A 15,000-nucleotide genomic window follows, 5' to 3' on the forward strand; every position below is an offset into this window, starting at 1 on the left:
AATACTAAAGTAATGTCATTACTACTGTAATACTAAAGTAATGTCATTACTACTGTAATACTAAAGTAATGTCATTACTACTGTCAATACTAAAGTAACATCATTACTACTGTCAATACTAAAGTAACGTCATTACTACTGTAAATACTAAAGTAATGTCATTACTACTGTAAATACTAAAGTAATGTCATTACTACTGTAAATACTAAAGTAATGTCATTACTACTGTAAATACTAAAGTAATGTCATTACTACTCTAACCCCTCGTGAGTCACGTTTTAATCCAGATTAGTTTACGGTAAACTTTAATCCTGATAATTTAATCCTTGAGCAGAAGAAGAAAACACTTTGGTGGGGGTTGTGGTAGAAAGTGGAACTGCAGGACGACAGTCAGATATGTCGGTACGTTTGTTCGTATCTACGAATGTTTGTAAGTTGAATGTTTGTAAGTGGAGGACTACCTGTAGTTCTATTATTATCAGGAAACCTTTACCAGTGTTTATCTGTACTATAGATGTACTTCACATTATCAGCACTTCCAATAACATATCAATAGCTTAATAATGTGTCAATAATGTAGGGTTAAAGGTTACAGGTTAGGGGTTAAAGGTTACAGGTTAGGGGTTAAAGGTTACAGGTTATTAAATTATCCTGACATCCCAACCGACACACGAACCGTAGATCAACACGACTGTGTTCAGGTGCATGAAGTCAGCCAGGCTGAACACGGACAGACAGCACTACTGACAACCCCCCCGACACGCTGAGCGGCTGTCTGGGTGAAGCCACAGAAACCCCCCCTCTAATTAGTACATCCTCGGGGTGCGTGGCACCTCCTGAATGTGGTCCAATCCAAACAGAGCTGCAGCTGCACTTTAAATTAATCACCAGGAGACACGGGGGGGTTCTCTGTGCTAATATTTAGCGTAGCGGTGATGGGGGTGTCAGTCGGGGGGCTCCGTGGTGATGGGGGTGTCAGTCGGGGGGCTCTGTGGTGATGGGGGTGTCAGTCGGGGAGGTCTGGGGGGGGTCAGGCGAGCGGCGCTCAGCAGCTTCATTAACCGTCGGCTGACGGGACGGCAAGCGGGAATTACCCCCGGGAACTGGAACGTGGAATGTTACCCAAGTCTGGTTAAGAGCCATGGACAGTGAGCGGGGGGGTTGTGTTGCCCTTGCTGTGTTCGTGGGGGGGTTCAAAATGAATTGTCTTCCTGGTAGAGAAGCAAAGCAGAGATGCATTAAACAGGAAGTGAGATGCCCAAGAAGAGTTTGAACGACCCCACTGGCTCCAGACCAAAGTGGGGGGGTCACTGCAGCTGACCAAAGTGGGGGGGTCGCTGCAGCTGACCAAAGTGGGGGGGTCGATGCAGCTGAAAGTCAGCATCAGTCGAAGAGGAGGATCAATTCCCCCCGTTAACAGCAGCTCACGCTGCAGACAGGATGGAGCGCCGTCCTCCCCGCCTTCACACTTCCTGTTTACTGTCAAGCTCTCCGCCCATCGGCCACGTCTGGATGGCGCCGGAACACACAGAACTGGGACCAAACACACAGAACCGGTACCAAACAAACAGAACCGGGACCAAACAAACAGAACCGGTACCAAACACACAGAACCGGGACCAAACAAACAGAACCGGGACCAAACACACAGAACCGGGACCAAACAAACAGAACCGGTACCAAACACACAGAACCGGGACCGAGACACACGGAACTGGTACTGAAGCGTCTGAGCAGGACATTTTCAGCAGGACATTCTTTATATTGAAATTATATTAATGACATTTTAATGTCTGTCGGTCTTGATTAGGAACCAAATCGCCCTGTTTTTCAAAGACCTAAACCAGGACAGTGCATGAACTCCCATGAAATGACCTACCAGTAAATCAGTGTGACCTCTGCTGTTGTCATAGAGACCAGTTCAGATATGCGTGGCTTCACCTTGACAGGTGTTACTCTGATGTCATTTTACACCAAAGTCTGTTTCTGTTGTTTCCATCAGCTTCAGGAAGTGTTCCTTTATTTTTACCAGCACCAGACTAGAGGTGTTCACCTTGACATTCAGATCCTGCAGAACGCTGACTCCCATCACGTTCTGTTATACAGTACAGGTAAATTCAGGTTACACATGTTCGTCTGAACACTTTCTTTTTTTGCTCAACATAGTTACTATGAATTAAAATATTAAGAAATCCGTACCATCATGAAGGCAGAAATCCACTACTGAGTGAGCAAACTCCCCTGTAGCACAGGTAGGCTAATGATGTAGCGTCACGTGATCACCTGCAGCCAGTGATGGCTAAGGGGGCGTGTCATCACCAATTGACACAATGCGTCGAACGTACGCAGTGATCCCTGTATCTCCGCCTCCACCGAACCCCTGAGACCGACTCACCGAACCCCTAGGGTTCAATCGAACCCAGGATAAGAACCACTCATCTAGACTGTCCTGCTGGAGGTTCTAGACTGACCTGCTGGAGGTTCTAGACTGTCCTGCTGGAGGCTGGAGGTTCTAGACTGTCCTGAACTCTTTTTCCTGTCCCTTGCAGGAGAACCCGTACCTGTGTAGTGATGAATGTGACGCCTCGAACCCGGACTTGGCCCACCCCCCCCAGCTGATGCAGGACCGCGAGCGTAACGGCCTGATCACCTACTGGCAGACGGTGACGTGGCGCCGCCACCCGGAGCCGCTGCTGGCCAACATCACCATGTCCTGGAACAAGAGCCTGGAGCTGACGGACGACGTGCAGGTCACCTTCGAGTACGGCCGGCCCACCATCATGGTCCTGGACAAGTCCATGGACAATGGCCGGTCCTGGCAGCCCTACCAGTTCTACGCAGACGACTGCATGGACGCCTTCAACATGGCGCCCAGGCGCGTGCGCGACCTGTCACCGGCGAACGTGACGCGGGTCATCTGCACCGAGCAGTACTCACGCTGGGTGGGCTCCAAGAACGACAAGAACGTCAAGCTGGAGGTGCGGGCGCGCTTCGCCGTGTTCGCCGGGCCGCGGCTGCAGAACATGGACAGCCTGTACACACGCATGGAGAGCATGAAGGGCCTCCGCGACTTCTTCACCTTCACCAACCTGAGGCTCCGCCTGCTGCGCCCCGCCCTCGGGGGCACCTACGTCCAGAGGGACAACCTGCTCAAGTACTTCTACGCCATCTCTAACATCGAGGTGCCCGCCAGGTGAGGCTTAGCTTACCTCCGTCAGGTGAAAGCCATGTTTCACATTCCAAACAGCCACGCCCAATCGCTGCCCCAGGCCAGCGCCAGCACAAACACACTGCAGCCAATCAGGAGGCAGGAGGTGATGTCAGTGGTCGGACCGCTGCCGCTTCCTGTTCTACCTGACACGCCTTCAAACATCACGCCTGGAGAGAGCAGTCACACCTGGAACAGCTGATCGCCCCCTACAGGGGCGGAGCTTCACGCACCCGCTGACCATCAGTACGCCCCCCCCCCCTCTTCAGAATTATCACTGTAATCAATACACACATTGACATTAGAACGGTATTTAACACGGTGTATGTGTGTGTGTGTGTGTGTGTGTGTGTGTGTGAGGGACATGAAAGGCATGGATGCTTCTGTGGATTCAAAACACGTGGGTGTGTGAGTGGATGCTGACACAGCACACACACACACACACACCCTCTGGAATAGAGAGGACCTGCAGGTATTGATCAGAACCACTTTCCAGGCTGGGCACAGACTGAGAGGAGGGAGGGATGGGCCGGTGCCTCCATCGCCGGTGCCTCCATCACCGACTCATCGTCCGCCACGAGCAGCAAATATAAAAATATGACAAAAAGATAATCTAGTGACCAACAGTTAGGCGTTACAAAAGTCGTTATAAACGTTACGCGTTATTAAAACTCGTTATAAACTGTTACACGTCGTTATAAACCGACCGTTACGCGTTATAAAAGTCGTTAAAAACCGTTACGCGTTATAAGTCGTTAAAAACCGTTACACGTTATAGAAGTCGTTATAAACCGACCGCTACACATTATAAAAGTCGTTATAAACATTAGGCATTATAACAGATGTTATAAAGAAACCGTAAGGCATTATAGAAAGTCGTTATAAACCATCCGTTGCGCATTAGAAAAGTCGTTATAAACCGACCGTTACGCGTTAGAAAAGTCGTTAAAAACCAACCACTACGCGAATAAAAGTCATTATAAACTGACTGTTATGCGTTATAAAAGTCGTTGAAAACCGTTACGCGTTATAAAAGTCATTATAAACCAACCGCTACGCATTTTAAAAGTCGTTATAAACGTTAGGCATTATAACAGACGTTATAAACCAACCGTTACGCATTATAAAAGTCGTTATAAAAGACGTTATAAACCGACCGTTACGCATTACAAAAGTCATTATAAACTCACTGTTATGCGTTATAAAAGTCGTTAAAAACCGTTATGCGTTATAAAAGTCATTATAAACCGTTATGCGTTATAAAAGTCGTTATAAACCATCCGTTATGTATTATTTAAAGTCGTTCTAAACCATTCGTTAAGCATTATAAAAGTCGTTATAAACCAACAGTTACGCGTTATGAAAGTGGTTATAAACCGTTGCGCGTTATAAGAGTCGTTATAAACCATCCGTTACGCATTATAAAAGTAGTTATAAACCAACCGTAACGCGTTATGAAAGTCGTTATAAACCATTACGCGTTATAAAAGTCGTTATAAACAGTTACATGTTATAAAGTCATTACAAACCAACCGTTACGCGTTATAAAAGTTGTTATAAACCGTTACGCATTATAAAAGTCGTTATAAACCATCCGTTACTCATTATAAAAGTCGTTATAAACCAACCATTACGCGTTATGAAAGTTGCTATAAACCGTTACGCGTTATAAAAGTTGTTATAAAGCAACCGTTACGCATTATAGAAAGTCGTTATAAACCATCCGTTGCGTATTAGAAAAGTCGTTATAAACCAACCGTTACACGTTATGAAAGTCATTATAAACTGACCGTTACGCGTTATAAAAGTCATTATAAAAACCGTTATAAACCGACCCTTACGCGTCGTAAAAGTCATTATGAACCAACTGTTACGCGTTATAAAAGTGGTTATAAAAGCTGTTATAAACCAACCGTTCCATCTTAAATGGAGTCTGTTCAGAAATGCCTGAAACTTTTCTCCTTCAACATCTCTAATTTCAGAATTTTCATTTCAACATGAATCCCTGCATCAGGGCCAGGGGCTGGTGTCCAGGGGCCGGTTGCGGGGGCCAGTGGTTGGTGTCTAGGGGCTGGTGGCGGGGGCCGCTGACAGCCGGCGGGTGTGTCAGTGTGTTCTGGATCCGGTAACGGAGAACCCAGATTTAGCCGGTGGAGATGAGTGAGGCCGGTCCGTCTTCCGGCCCCCCCCTCTTCTCCCGTAACATAATCACTAATCAATAACTTATTCTGGGAGCAGCAGGAGCGCTGGCTGATAGTGGTGGGGGGTCGTCCACAGTACAGTCCCATCAGGAGAAATGGATTGTGGGAGCGAGGCGATTAGTCACCGTTGGCTGGACTCATCTGATCTCATCTGGACTCGCAGCCAACGGGATTTCCAGCGCTTCACATTTGAATAATGAATTCCCCCCCCACGGCCGCGCCGCTCCACGCTGCTGCCCTCCACGGCGCTGCGCTCCAGCGGGACGCGGCCCCCACATGGGTTTGATCTGATCAGGAGCGAGTGGAGTGCCCCGCAGGTCGCCACGGTAATAAGAGACGGCGGCGTTATCGATGGAGGCCTCAGCCCGGATCGCGTGTCGGGCTGAGGCCCCCCAGCTGAACCCACCCACAACCATCATTATTAGTCAGGCGCTAGGCAGACAGCCCCGCCCCCAGAGCTGCTGCAGGTTTGCAGGACGAGTTCAGGTGAAGACAGCTGCGCAATCAATTAGCTGATAGGCTGCTAAGAGCTAACGCAGACGGGCTAACGCAGACAGGTCAACACAGACGGGCTAACGCAGACAGGTCAACACAGACGGGCTGACGCAGACGGGCTAACGCAGACGGGCTAACGCAGACAGGTCAACACAGACGGGCTAACGCAGACAGGTCAACACAGACGGGCTAACGCAGACAGGTCAACACAGACGGGCTAACGCAGACAGGTCAACACAGACGGGCTAACGCAGACAGGTCAACACAGACGGGCTAACGCAGACAGGTCAACACAGACGGGCTAACGCAGACAGGTCAACACAGACGGGCTAACGCAGACAGGTCAACACAGACGGGCTAACGCAGACAGGTCACACAGACGGGCTAACGCAGACGGGTCAACACAGACGGGCTGACGCAGACAGGTCAACACAGACGGGCTGACGCAGACAGGTCAACACAGACGGGCTGACGCAGACGGGCTAACGCAGACGGGCTAACGCAGACAGGTCAACACAGACGGGCTGACGCAGACAGGTCAACACAGACGGGCTGACGCAGACGGGCTAACGCAGACGGGCTAACGCAGACAGGTCAACACAGACGGGCTAACGCAGACGGGCTAACGCAGACAGGTCAACACAGACGGGCTGACGCAGACGGGCTAACGCAGACGGGCTAACGCAGACAGGTCAACACAGACGGGCTAACGCAGACAGGTCAACACAGACGGGCTGACGCAGACGGGCTAATGCAGACGGGCTGACGCAGACAGGTCAACACAGACGGGCTAACGCAGCCAGGTCAACACGGACGGGCTGACGCAGACGGGCTAACGCAGACGGGCTAACGCAGATGGGCTGACGCAGACAGGTCAACACAGACGGGCTAACGCAGACAGGTCAACACAGACAGGCTGACGCAGACAGGTCAACACAGACGGGCTAACGCAGAGGGGCTAACGCAGACAGGTCAACACAGACGGGCTAACGCAGACGGGCTAACGCAGACAGGTCAACACAAACGGGCTAACGCAGACTGGCTAACGCAGACAGGTCAACACAGACGGGCTAACGCAGACAGGTCAACACAGACGGGCTGACGCAGACGGGCTAATGCAGACGGGCTAACGCAGACAGGTCAACACAGACGGGCTAACGCAGACAGGTCAACACAGACGGGCTGACGCAGACGGGCTAATGCAGACGGGCTGACGCAGACAGGTCAACACAGACGGGCTAACGCAGACAGGTCAACACAGACGGGCTAACGCAGACAGGTCAACACGGACGGGCTGACGCAGACGGGCTAACGCAGACGGGCTAACGCAGACGGGCTGACGCAGACAGGTCAACACAGACGGGCTAACGCAGACAGGTCAACACAGACGGGCTGACGCAGACAGGTCAACACAGACGGGCTAACGCAGACGGGCTAACGCAGACAGGTCAACACAGACGGGCTAACGCAGACAGGTCAACACAGACGGGCTAACGCAGACTGGCTAACGCAGACAGGTCAACACAGACGGGCTAACGCAGACACGTCAACACAAACGGGCTAACGCAGACGGGCTAACGCGGACAGGTCAACACAGACGGGCTAACGCAGACAGGTCAACACAGACGGGCTAACGCAGACAGGTCAACACAAACGGGCTAACGCAGACGGGCTAACGCAGACAGGTCAACACAGACGGGCTAGCGCAGACGGGCTAACGCAGACAGGTCAACACAAACGGGCTAACGCAGACGGGCTAACGCAGACAGGTCAACACAGACGGGCTAACGCAGACAGGTTAATGCAGACTGGCTAACGCAGACAGGTTAATGCAGACGGGCTAACGCAGACAGGTCAACGCAGACGGGCTAACGCAGACAGGTTAATGCAGACGGGCTAACGCAGACAGGTCAACGCAGACAGGCTAACGCAGACAGGTCAATGCAGACGGGCTAACGCAGACAGGTCAACGCAGACGGGCTAACGCAGAGAGGCTAACGCAGACCAGCTAAAGCAGACGTGTCAACGCAGATGGGCTGTGATGATCTCCGTAGCTCTGATGGGCTTCCTGAACGCCATCAGAGGTACCAGCTCGGCGCCTCCATCATCGTTTCCATCAGTGAAATCAGATCGACGGCAAAGCTTCGCTCGTAAGCGGCGCTCCGTCCCAGCAGCCCCTGCTGCAGTCGTCATGGATTACAGTGGGGTCACGGGTCGGGCCCGTTTAATGGAATCAGCAGCAGGTCGTCAGGCGGCTCCTTCTAATGGAATAAAATGGGGGGGGCGCTCAGGAAGAGACGGCTAAGTGGATTAAAGGAGATGGAGCGCCGGGACAAGGAAGACGGAGTCTGCATCGCATTAGGCCCCCCTCTCCCACCGCTCCTGTGATCTGATTGGCTGATGGACGATGAATGACTTTTAAAAGACGCCACGTTTGAGGTTCCTCACGTCGGTCAGGTGACCAGCAACGAAGTTCAGCATCAGATGCGTGGAGCCGCGACGTTAGCTGCACCGCTAACGCTAACGAGCCAGTGTCACGTCAAAGAACTTCTGAAGGTTCTAAAGGTTCTAAACACACAAACAAACAGGAGCATCAGGTCCTACATATATAAACTATAAAGACTTCATAGCATCACGTGTGTGTGTGTGTGTGTGTTTGTGTGTGTGTGTGTGTGTGTCTGTGTGTGTGTGTCTGTGTGTCTGTGTCTGTGTGTGTGTCTGTCTGTGTGTGTGTGTGTTTGTGTGTGTCTGTGTGTGTGTTTGTGTGTGTATGTGTCTGTGTGTGTGTGTCTGTGTGTGTGTTTGTGTGTGTGTGTCTGTGTGTGTGTGTCTGTGTCTGTGTGTGTGTGTGTGTGTGTTTGTGTGTGTGTCTGTGTGTGTTTGTGTGTGTGTGTCTGTGTGTGTGTGTGTCTGTGTGTGTGTGTGTGTGTGTGTGTGTGTGTGTGTATATGTGTGTGTGTGTGTGTGTGTGTGTGTGTGTGTGTGAACAGTAGAACAGTAGGGTTGTGTTCTGGGCTTAAGCTGCTGAAGCATGATTGCCCCCCCAGCAGCTCATTATTCTTACAGTGAAGCGGGTTCTGAGCCGGACCGGGCCTCAGTCCAACCCCCCCACCCCCCTCTCATTTACCCGCTGTGGATCTGCCTCCTGTCGGCCCCCTGCTGAGGGGGGGTGCATCAGCAGCGTTTTATTGGTGTGACGGATGCTGCGGCGCCGCTTCACTGACCCCCCCCTCTGGTCTGACCCAGTTTTACCCACAATCCCTCTGTGATCACATCCTGGTTACAGACACTTCAGTCTGAACCAATCACACGTCAGCGTGTCAATCCTGACGATCTGAGGCTGATCAATACCTCCTGTTAACCCCTCGTTCTCTGTGTGGCTGTAACCGGTGGGAACGCCAGCATCAAAACTTGTTGCCATGACGACAGCCCCACCAACTCATTTCACACAATCTGTGAGCGGGGCAGTTCTGGTTCCTACATGGGGGAGGCTCTGCCCCGGTGCCCTGTCCAGCTGTTATTGCTGGTTCTGAACTGCCCCAAACTGTTCCTGGTGTCCTTGTTGGAGTGAAGGTGAGGCATGGGGGGGGCAGATGATGGATTAACTCCTAGTTCCACGGGACGAGCCGGGGGGGTGATGTACTGATGAACAATGTGAGGAGGGATGCTCTGGAAATGTTATTCTCCAGCTCACTCACCATCGCAACGCCCCGATGCCCCGCCCTGCTACCCCGCCCCGATGCCCCCATCACTCCACCCCCCATTGAGGACCGTTTCGTTTCCCTCGAGTTTAAATGGTGCTGAATGAGGACAAACACAGACGCGTGGCTGGCGTGCCCCCCCCCCCCCCACACACACACACACAGGAAACCTCCAGGCATGGCTCCTCCCACCCGGTCCTGACTCCTCCCTCTCAGGGCCATCTCCCCCCGGCTGAAACAGATCGCTTTCTAAATCATTCATGAACACCAGAGGGGCGGCGTTCAGGAACAAAGTCGCTATGATTTATGGGACGGCGGGCGGAGCCTCTGGATAGTCACACTTCATCCCCCCAGAAGGCAGGAAGTTCACGTCAGCGTTTCCCCCCACCCTCTCACCTCCTGGTTAACAGATGAACGTCTTCAATGGATCCGCCCCCCCCATAAATATCCTTTGAATTCACAAATAATAAAGAATTCTCCCGTTAGCACGTGCGCCGCGTGGCGTCTGGCGGCAGCGGAATCTCTTGATGCCGCAGGCGTGCTTTAAAGCTGAAAGGCATGCTGGGAATCGTAAGAGAAGAACGTGAGGTGGGGGGAGGACGTCCTTGGAAACGCGCCTCTGTTCCCCGTTAGCGTAGCATTGTTACCGCGGTGCGTTCAAAAACACACCGGCGTCCTGACGGAGCGGCTCATTGGTTCCCGCCCAAAAATAAAGCCCACCTGGCGTTAGAACCGACAACCAACCAGCAGTCAGTCTGGCTGGTTCTCACTGGCCCCGCCCCTCTGATCCACTGGACCTTCAGAAAGTCTCCTCCCCTCCGGGGGCTTCTTCAGTTCTGGTGGTTCAGCTGATTAACCCTTTGGGGTGTGGTCAGCATATTCACATCCATTGTGTAGTGACGGTCTGGCTCCTCCCCTTTGCCCCCCTCCAGCTCCTCCTCCTGACTAATGATGCTCAGCAGGGTAATTATATTACCCCTGCCCTCTCGCTGATCCTCTTCCCCAGGCATCCTCGGAAACACACTCACACACACACACACACACACACACCAAAGACACACACAAACACACACAACCACACACACACACACCAAAGACACACAGACACACACACACACACACACCCCAAAGACACACACAGACACACACACCAAAGACACACACACACACACACACACCAAAGACACACACACACCAAAGACACACACACACACACCAAAGACACACACACACACACAGCAAAGACACACACACACACACACCAAAGACACACACAGACACCAAAGACACACACACACACACACACACACCAAAGACACACACAGACACCAAAGACACACACACACACACACACACACACACACACACCAAAGACACACACACACACACACACCAAAGACACACACACACACACACACACACACACCAAAGACACACACACACACACACCAAAGACACACACACACACACACACACACACACACACACACACACACACACACACCAAAGACACACACACACACCCACACACACACACACACACACACACACCCACACACACACACACATACACACCAAAGACACACACACCCACACACCCACACACACACACACACACACACCCACACCAAAGACACACAAGGTCGTCTTCCTGCTGTGAATAATTCAAGTCTTCCACTTTTTCCTGGACGTAAACGGCGACACGGATGTTTTCTCTGCACACGCGTGTTGGAATGGCGTGTTCGGCCCCCCCCATTCAGAGGTGTTACAGCGTCGCCGTGACGACAGGCTGCAATCCAGGAAAATCGATCTTCCTTCACGGAAGGAAATTTATGAAGCTGAACATAAACGCCGTCGTGTCCAATTAGCTGCTCTCGATTTACAGGCAGGGAGGAAGTGGGAGGGGCCACGCCCATCAGCACTTCCCCAGGAGCCAATGAGGCGTGATGCTGATCAATGAGGTTCACATCTGCTGGCTCGCTGCCTCGAGGGCCGGTCCCCATCGCCATCAGCGCCTCGCGGCGTTTGGATGGGGAGGGTGGAGCTCTGGCTGATGGCCCATCAGGGGGCGGAGCCTCCTGCTGGGTCAGACCCACATCAATGCAGCCTGTCATCACAGGTTAAACAGCCCTGACGTGGCCCCGCCTCCTGCTCCGCCTCACTTCCTCACCCACCAGAGGAAAGACGGGCCGGCCGTCAAAGCGTCATCCCGCCTCCCTACTGTACTTCCTGCTCTAGCCCCTCCCCCTATGGAACAATGAGGAGCAGCGACATGAGGGGCGGAGCAATGGAGAAACATGGGGGCGGAGCAAAGAGGAAGAGGGGCGGCAAATGGGGGGCGGGGTTAAAGAGGACAGAAGAGGGATGGGCGTCGCCCCGGAGACGGGCAGCCCATTAGCGCCGCCTCCAGCTGTCCGCCGCCACACGACCCCCCCCTGTTGTTTACTCCTCTAATTGCTGCTCGCCGCCGTCTGGAACATCAAAGCCGGACAGAACCAACCCGCTCGCAGTGGGCGTGGCCAGTGTCACGTCACATGACCTCAGGCCTCCTGACAAACAGCCATGGGTGCACCTGAACGCCTCATGGAAACTGAACCACACGCCCCTACGCTGGTGGAGACCCAATCAGACGGCGCCGCCCTGGTGGACGCTGGTTTTTAATATCCTGGCTCGCCTTCATGAGCTACCATCCTTTCCCATGATGCTTTGCAATCCTGGCCTCAGACAAACAACAGCGACGAGCGACCACGTGAAATGCAGACGAGCGTCTGGTGTGTGTGTGTGTGTAGTGTGTGTGTAGTGTGTGTGTGTGTGTGTGTGTGTGTGTGTGTGTAGTGTGTGTGTAGTGTGTGTGAGTGTGTGTGTGTGTGTGTGTGTGTGTGTGTGTGTGTAGTGTGTGTGTAGTGTGTGTGTGTGTGTGTGTGTGAGTGTGTGTGAGTGTAGTGTGTGTGTGTGAGTGCAGTGTGTGTGTGTGTGTAGTGTGTGTGTGTGTCTGTGTGTGTGTGTCTGTGTGTGTGTGTGTGTGAGTGTAGTGTGTGTGTGTGTCTGTGTGTGTAGTGTGTGTGAGTGTGTGTGTGAGTGTGAGTGTAGTGTGTGTGTCTGTGTGTGTGTGTGAGTGTGTGTGTGAGTGTAGTGTGTGTGTGTCTGTGTGTAGTGTCTGTGTGTAGTGTGTGTGTGTGTGTGTAGTGTGTGTGTGTAGTGTGTGAGTGTAGTGTGTAGTGTGTGTGTGTGTGTAGTGTGTGTGTGTGTGTGAGTGTGTGTGTGAGTGTAGTGTGTGTGTGTCTGTGTGTGTGTGTGTGTGTAGTGTGTGTGTAGTGTGTGTGTGTGTGTGTGTGTGTGTGTGTGTGTAGTGTGTGTGTAGTGTGTGTGAGTGTGTGTGTGTGTGTGTGTGTGTGTGTGTGTGTGTAGTGTGTGTGTAGTGTGTGTGTGTGTGTGTGTGTGAGTGTGTGTGAGTGTAGTGTGTGTGTGTGAGTGCAGTGTGTGTGTGTGTGTAGTGTGTGTGTGTGTCTGTGTGTGTGTGTCTGTGTGTGTGTGTGTGTGAGTGTAGTGTGTGTGTGTGTCTGTGTGTGTAGTGTGTGTGAGTGTGTGTGTGAGTGTGAGTGTAGTGTGTGTGTCTGTGTGTGTGTGTGAGTGTGTGTGTGAGTGTAGTGTGTGTGTGTCTGTGTGTAGTGTCTGTGTGTAGTGTGTGTGTGTGTGTGTAGTGTGTGTGTGTAGTGTGTGAGTGTAGTGTGTAGTGTGTGTGTGTGTGTAGTGTGTGTGTGTGTGTGAGTGTGTGTGTGAGTGTAGTGTGTGTGTGTCTGTGTGTGTGTGTGTGTGTAGTGTGTGTATGTGTGTAGTGTGTGTGTGTCTGTGTGTAGTGTGTGTGTGTGTGTGTGTGTGTGTGTGAGCTTCATCAGAACACATTCACACTAAAATCTGACCTGGACGTTGCCACGGTAACCAGGTGACACAATGGGCCTGAACTGATGCTAACGGCGCCCTGGAGCAGGTGTTCTCCATGCTCCTCCTCCTCTGGGGGGTTCATTGACTCGCTCCCGTTTGCCCCCCCCCCCCCCCCAGTGAACAGTAGACTTCTGATGGTCCCCTCATCAACATGAACACAGGATCACGTGTTATTAGTGTGGGAACACACACACACAGACACACACACACAGACACACACACCACACACACACAGACACACACACACACACACACACCACACACAGACACACACACACACACACACACATACACACAGACACACACCACACACACACACAGACACACACCACACACACACACACTCCCTGTAGAGGAGGCCAGTGGGCGGGGCCTCAGCGCCGGTCCCGTCGGCTCCTCCAGGTGATCTGACTGACACGTGGGCAAAACCAACAGAGTTGGTTGCCGTGGAGATGAGCGGTGACTCCGTGTGTGGAGTGAGGCGGGGCTTCAGCTGGACCGCCATTAGAACACGGCGCTCTGAATATTTGATGGGGGGCCGCTGCTCGCTGCAGCGGAACAAACTGGATTGGAGGCGGCGCTCATCTGGAACACACTTTAATTTGAGGTCGTATCTGCAGAGTGTCCTCAAGACCCCCACGGCCCCCCAGGGGCCCACCTGGGCCCCGCCCTCTGCTGGAGTTACACAGACCACACGCCGGCATCAGGTGGCGCCCGTCAGGACAAGCCGTGGGAGCGTGGAATCATGGGAGGAGTTGTCAGAGTTCTGCTGCGGAACGGCTCCAGCTCCGGACTTTCGTCCAATCACGGCGCGGCTGCCTCCGCGCGTTGGTCGTCTGAGGGCGTGTGATTCACCGTGATGCTAACGCTGGAGCGCCGCTGAAGTCACAGACAGCATCAGATGGACTGGCGGCGGTACAAACGCTCTGGCAGGCGTCAGGACGCCAGCGGGGACTGGGACGCCGCCAGGCGCCGACGCCGAGCCCCAAAGCGGTCCTGATGTGGGCGTCCATCTCACGCCTGTTCCTGCTCACTGATCACTAACAGCCAGCTAGTGGCAGTCGCTCCTCTTAGCTCAGCTCACCTGTGCCCCTCCCCCACAGGTGTAAGTGTAACCTCCACGCCTCCCAGTGCCTCCTGCAGGAGGGGAGCCTCCAGTGCCAGTGTGAACACAACACCACCGGCCAGGACTGCCAGCGCTGCAAGAAGGGCTTCAAGGCCAAGTCCTGGAAGGCCGGCTCCTACCTGCCCACCCCCAACGGGAGCCCCAACACCTGTACGTACTGACTCCGCCCACCAGCGTCCACGAGCATCAACCGACCGCCTCGTGTTCATAGAAGGGTTAAATGTGTTCAAAGGCTAATAAGAATACAAATGTGAATACATCTATGCTAGTAGCATAGGTGTATTAACATAGATGTACTAGCAGAGGTGTACTATTATAGGTGTATAA

The 15,000-nt window shown here is 52.7% G+C and overlaps 1 protein-coding gene across 12 annotated transcripts in view; it reads left to right on the forward strand.

The window, feature by feature from the left end:
- The window catches only part of ntng2b (netrin g2b), a 48,296-nt gene that overhangs the window by 11,849 nt on the left and 21,447 nt on the right, over positions 1-15,000 (forward strand). For 11 of the 12 annotated variants that reach the window (XM_068334046.1, XM_068334040.1, XM_068334044.1 and 8 more), the window contains exons 3-4: positions 2,550-3,193; positions 14,651-14,823. In XM_068334046.1, coding sequence (XP_068190147.1) covers positions 2,550-3,193; positions 14,651-14,823 — 817 coding nt within the window. Of the gene's footprint in view, positions 1-2,549; positions 3,194-13,830; positions 14,549-14,650; positions 14,824-15,000 lie in introns of those variants that run through there. The other variant, XM_068334048.1, reaches the window with a different exon arrangement.

This window comes from Antennarius striatus, chromosome 15 (assembly GCF_040054535.1).
Source record: "Antennarius striatus isolate MH-2024 chromosome 15, ASM4005453v1, whole genome shotgun sequence".
NCBI lineage: Eukaryota > Metazoa > Chordata > Actinopteri > Lophiiformes > Antennariidae > Antennarius > Antennarius striatus.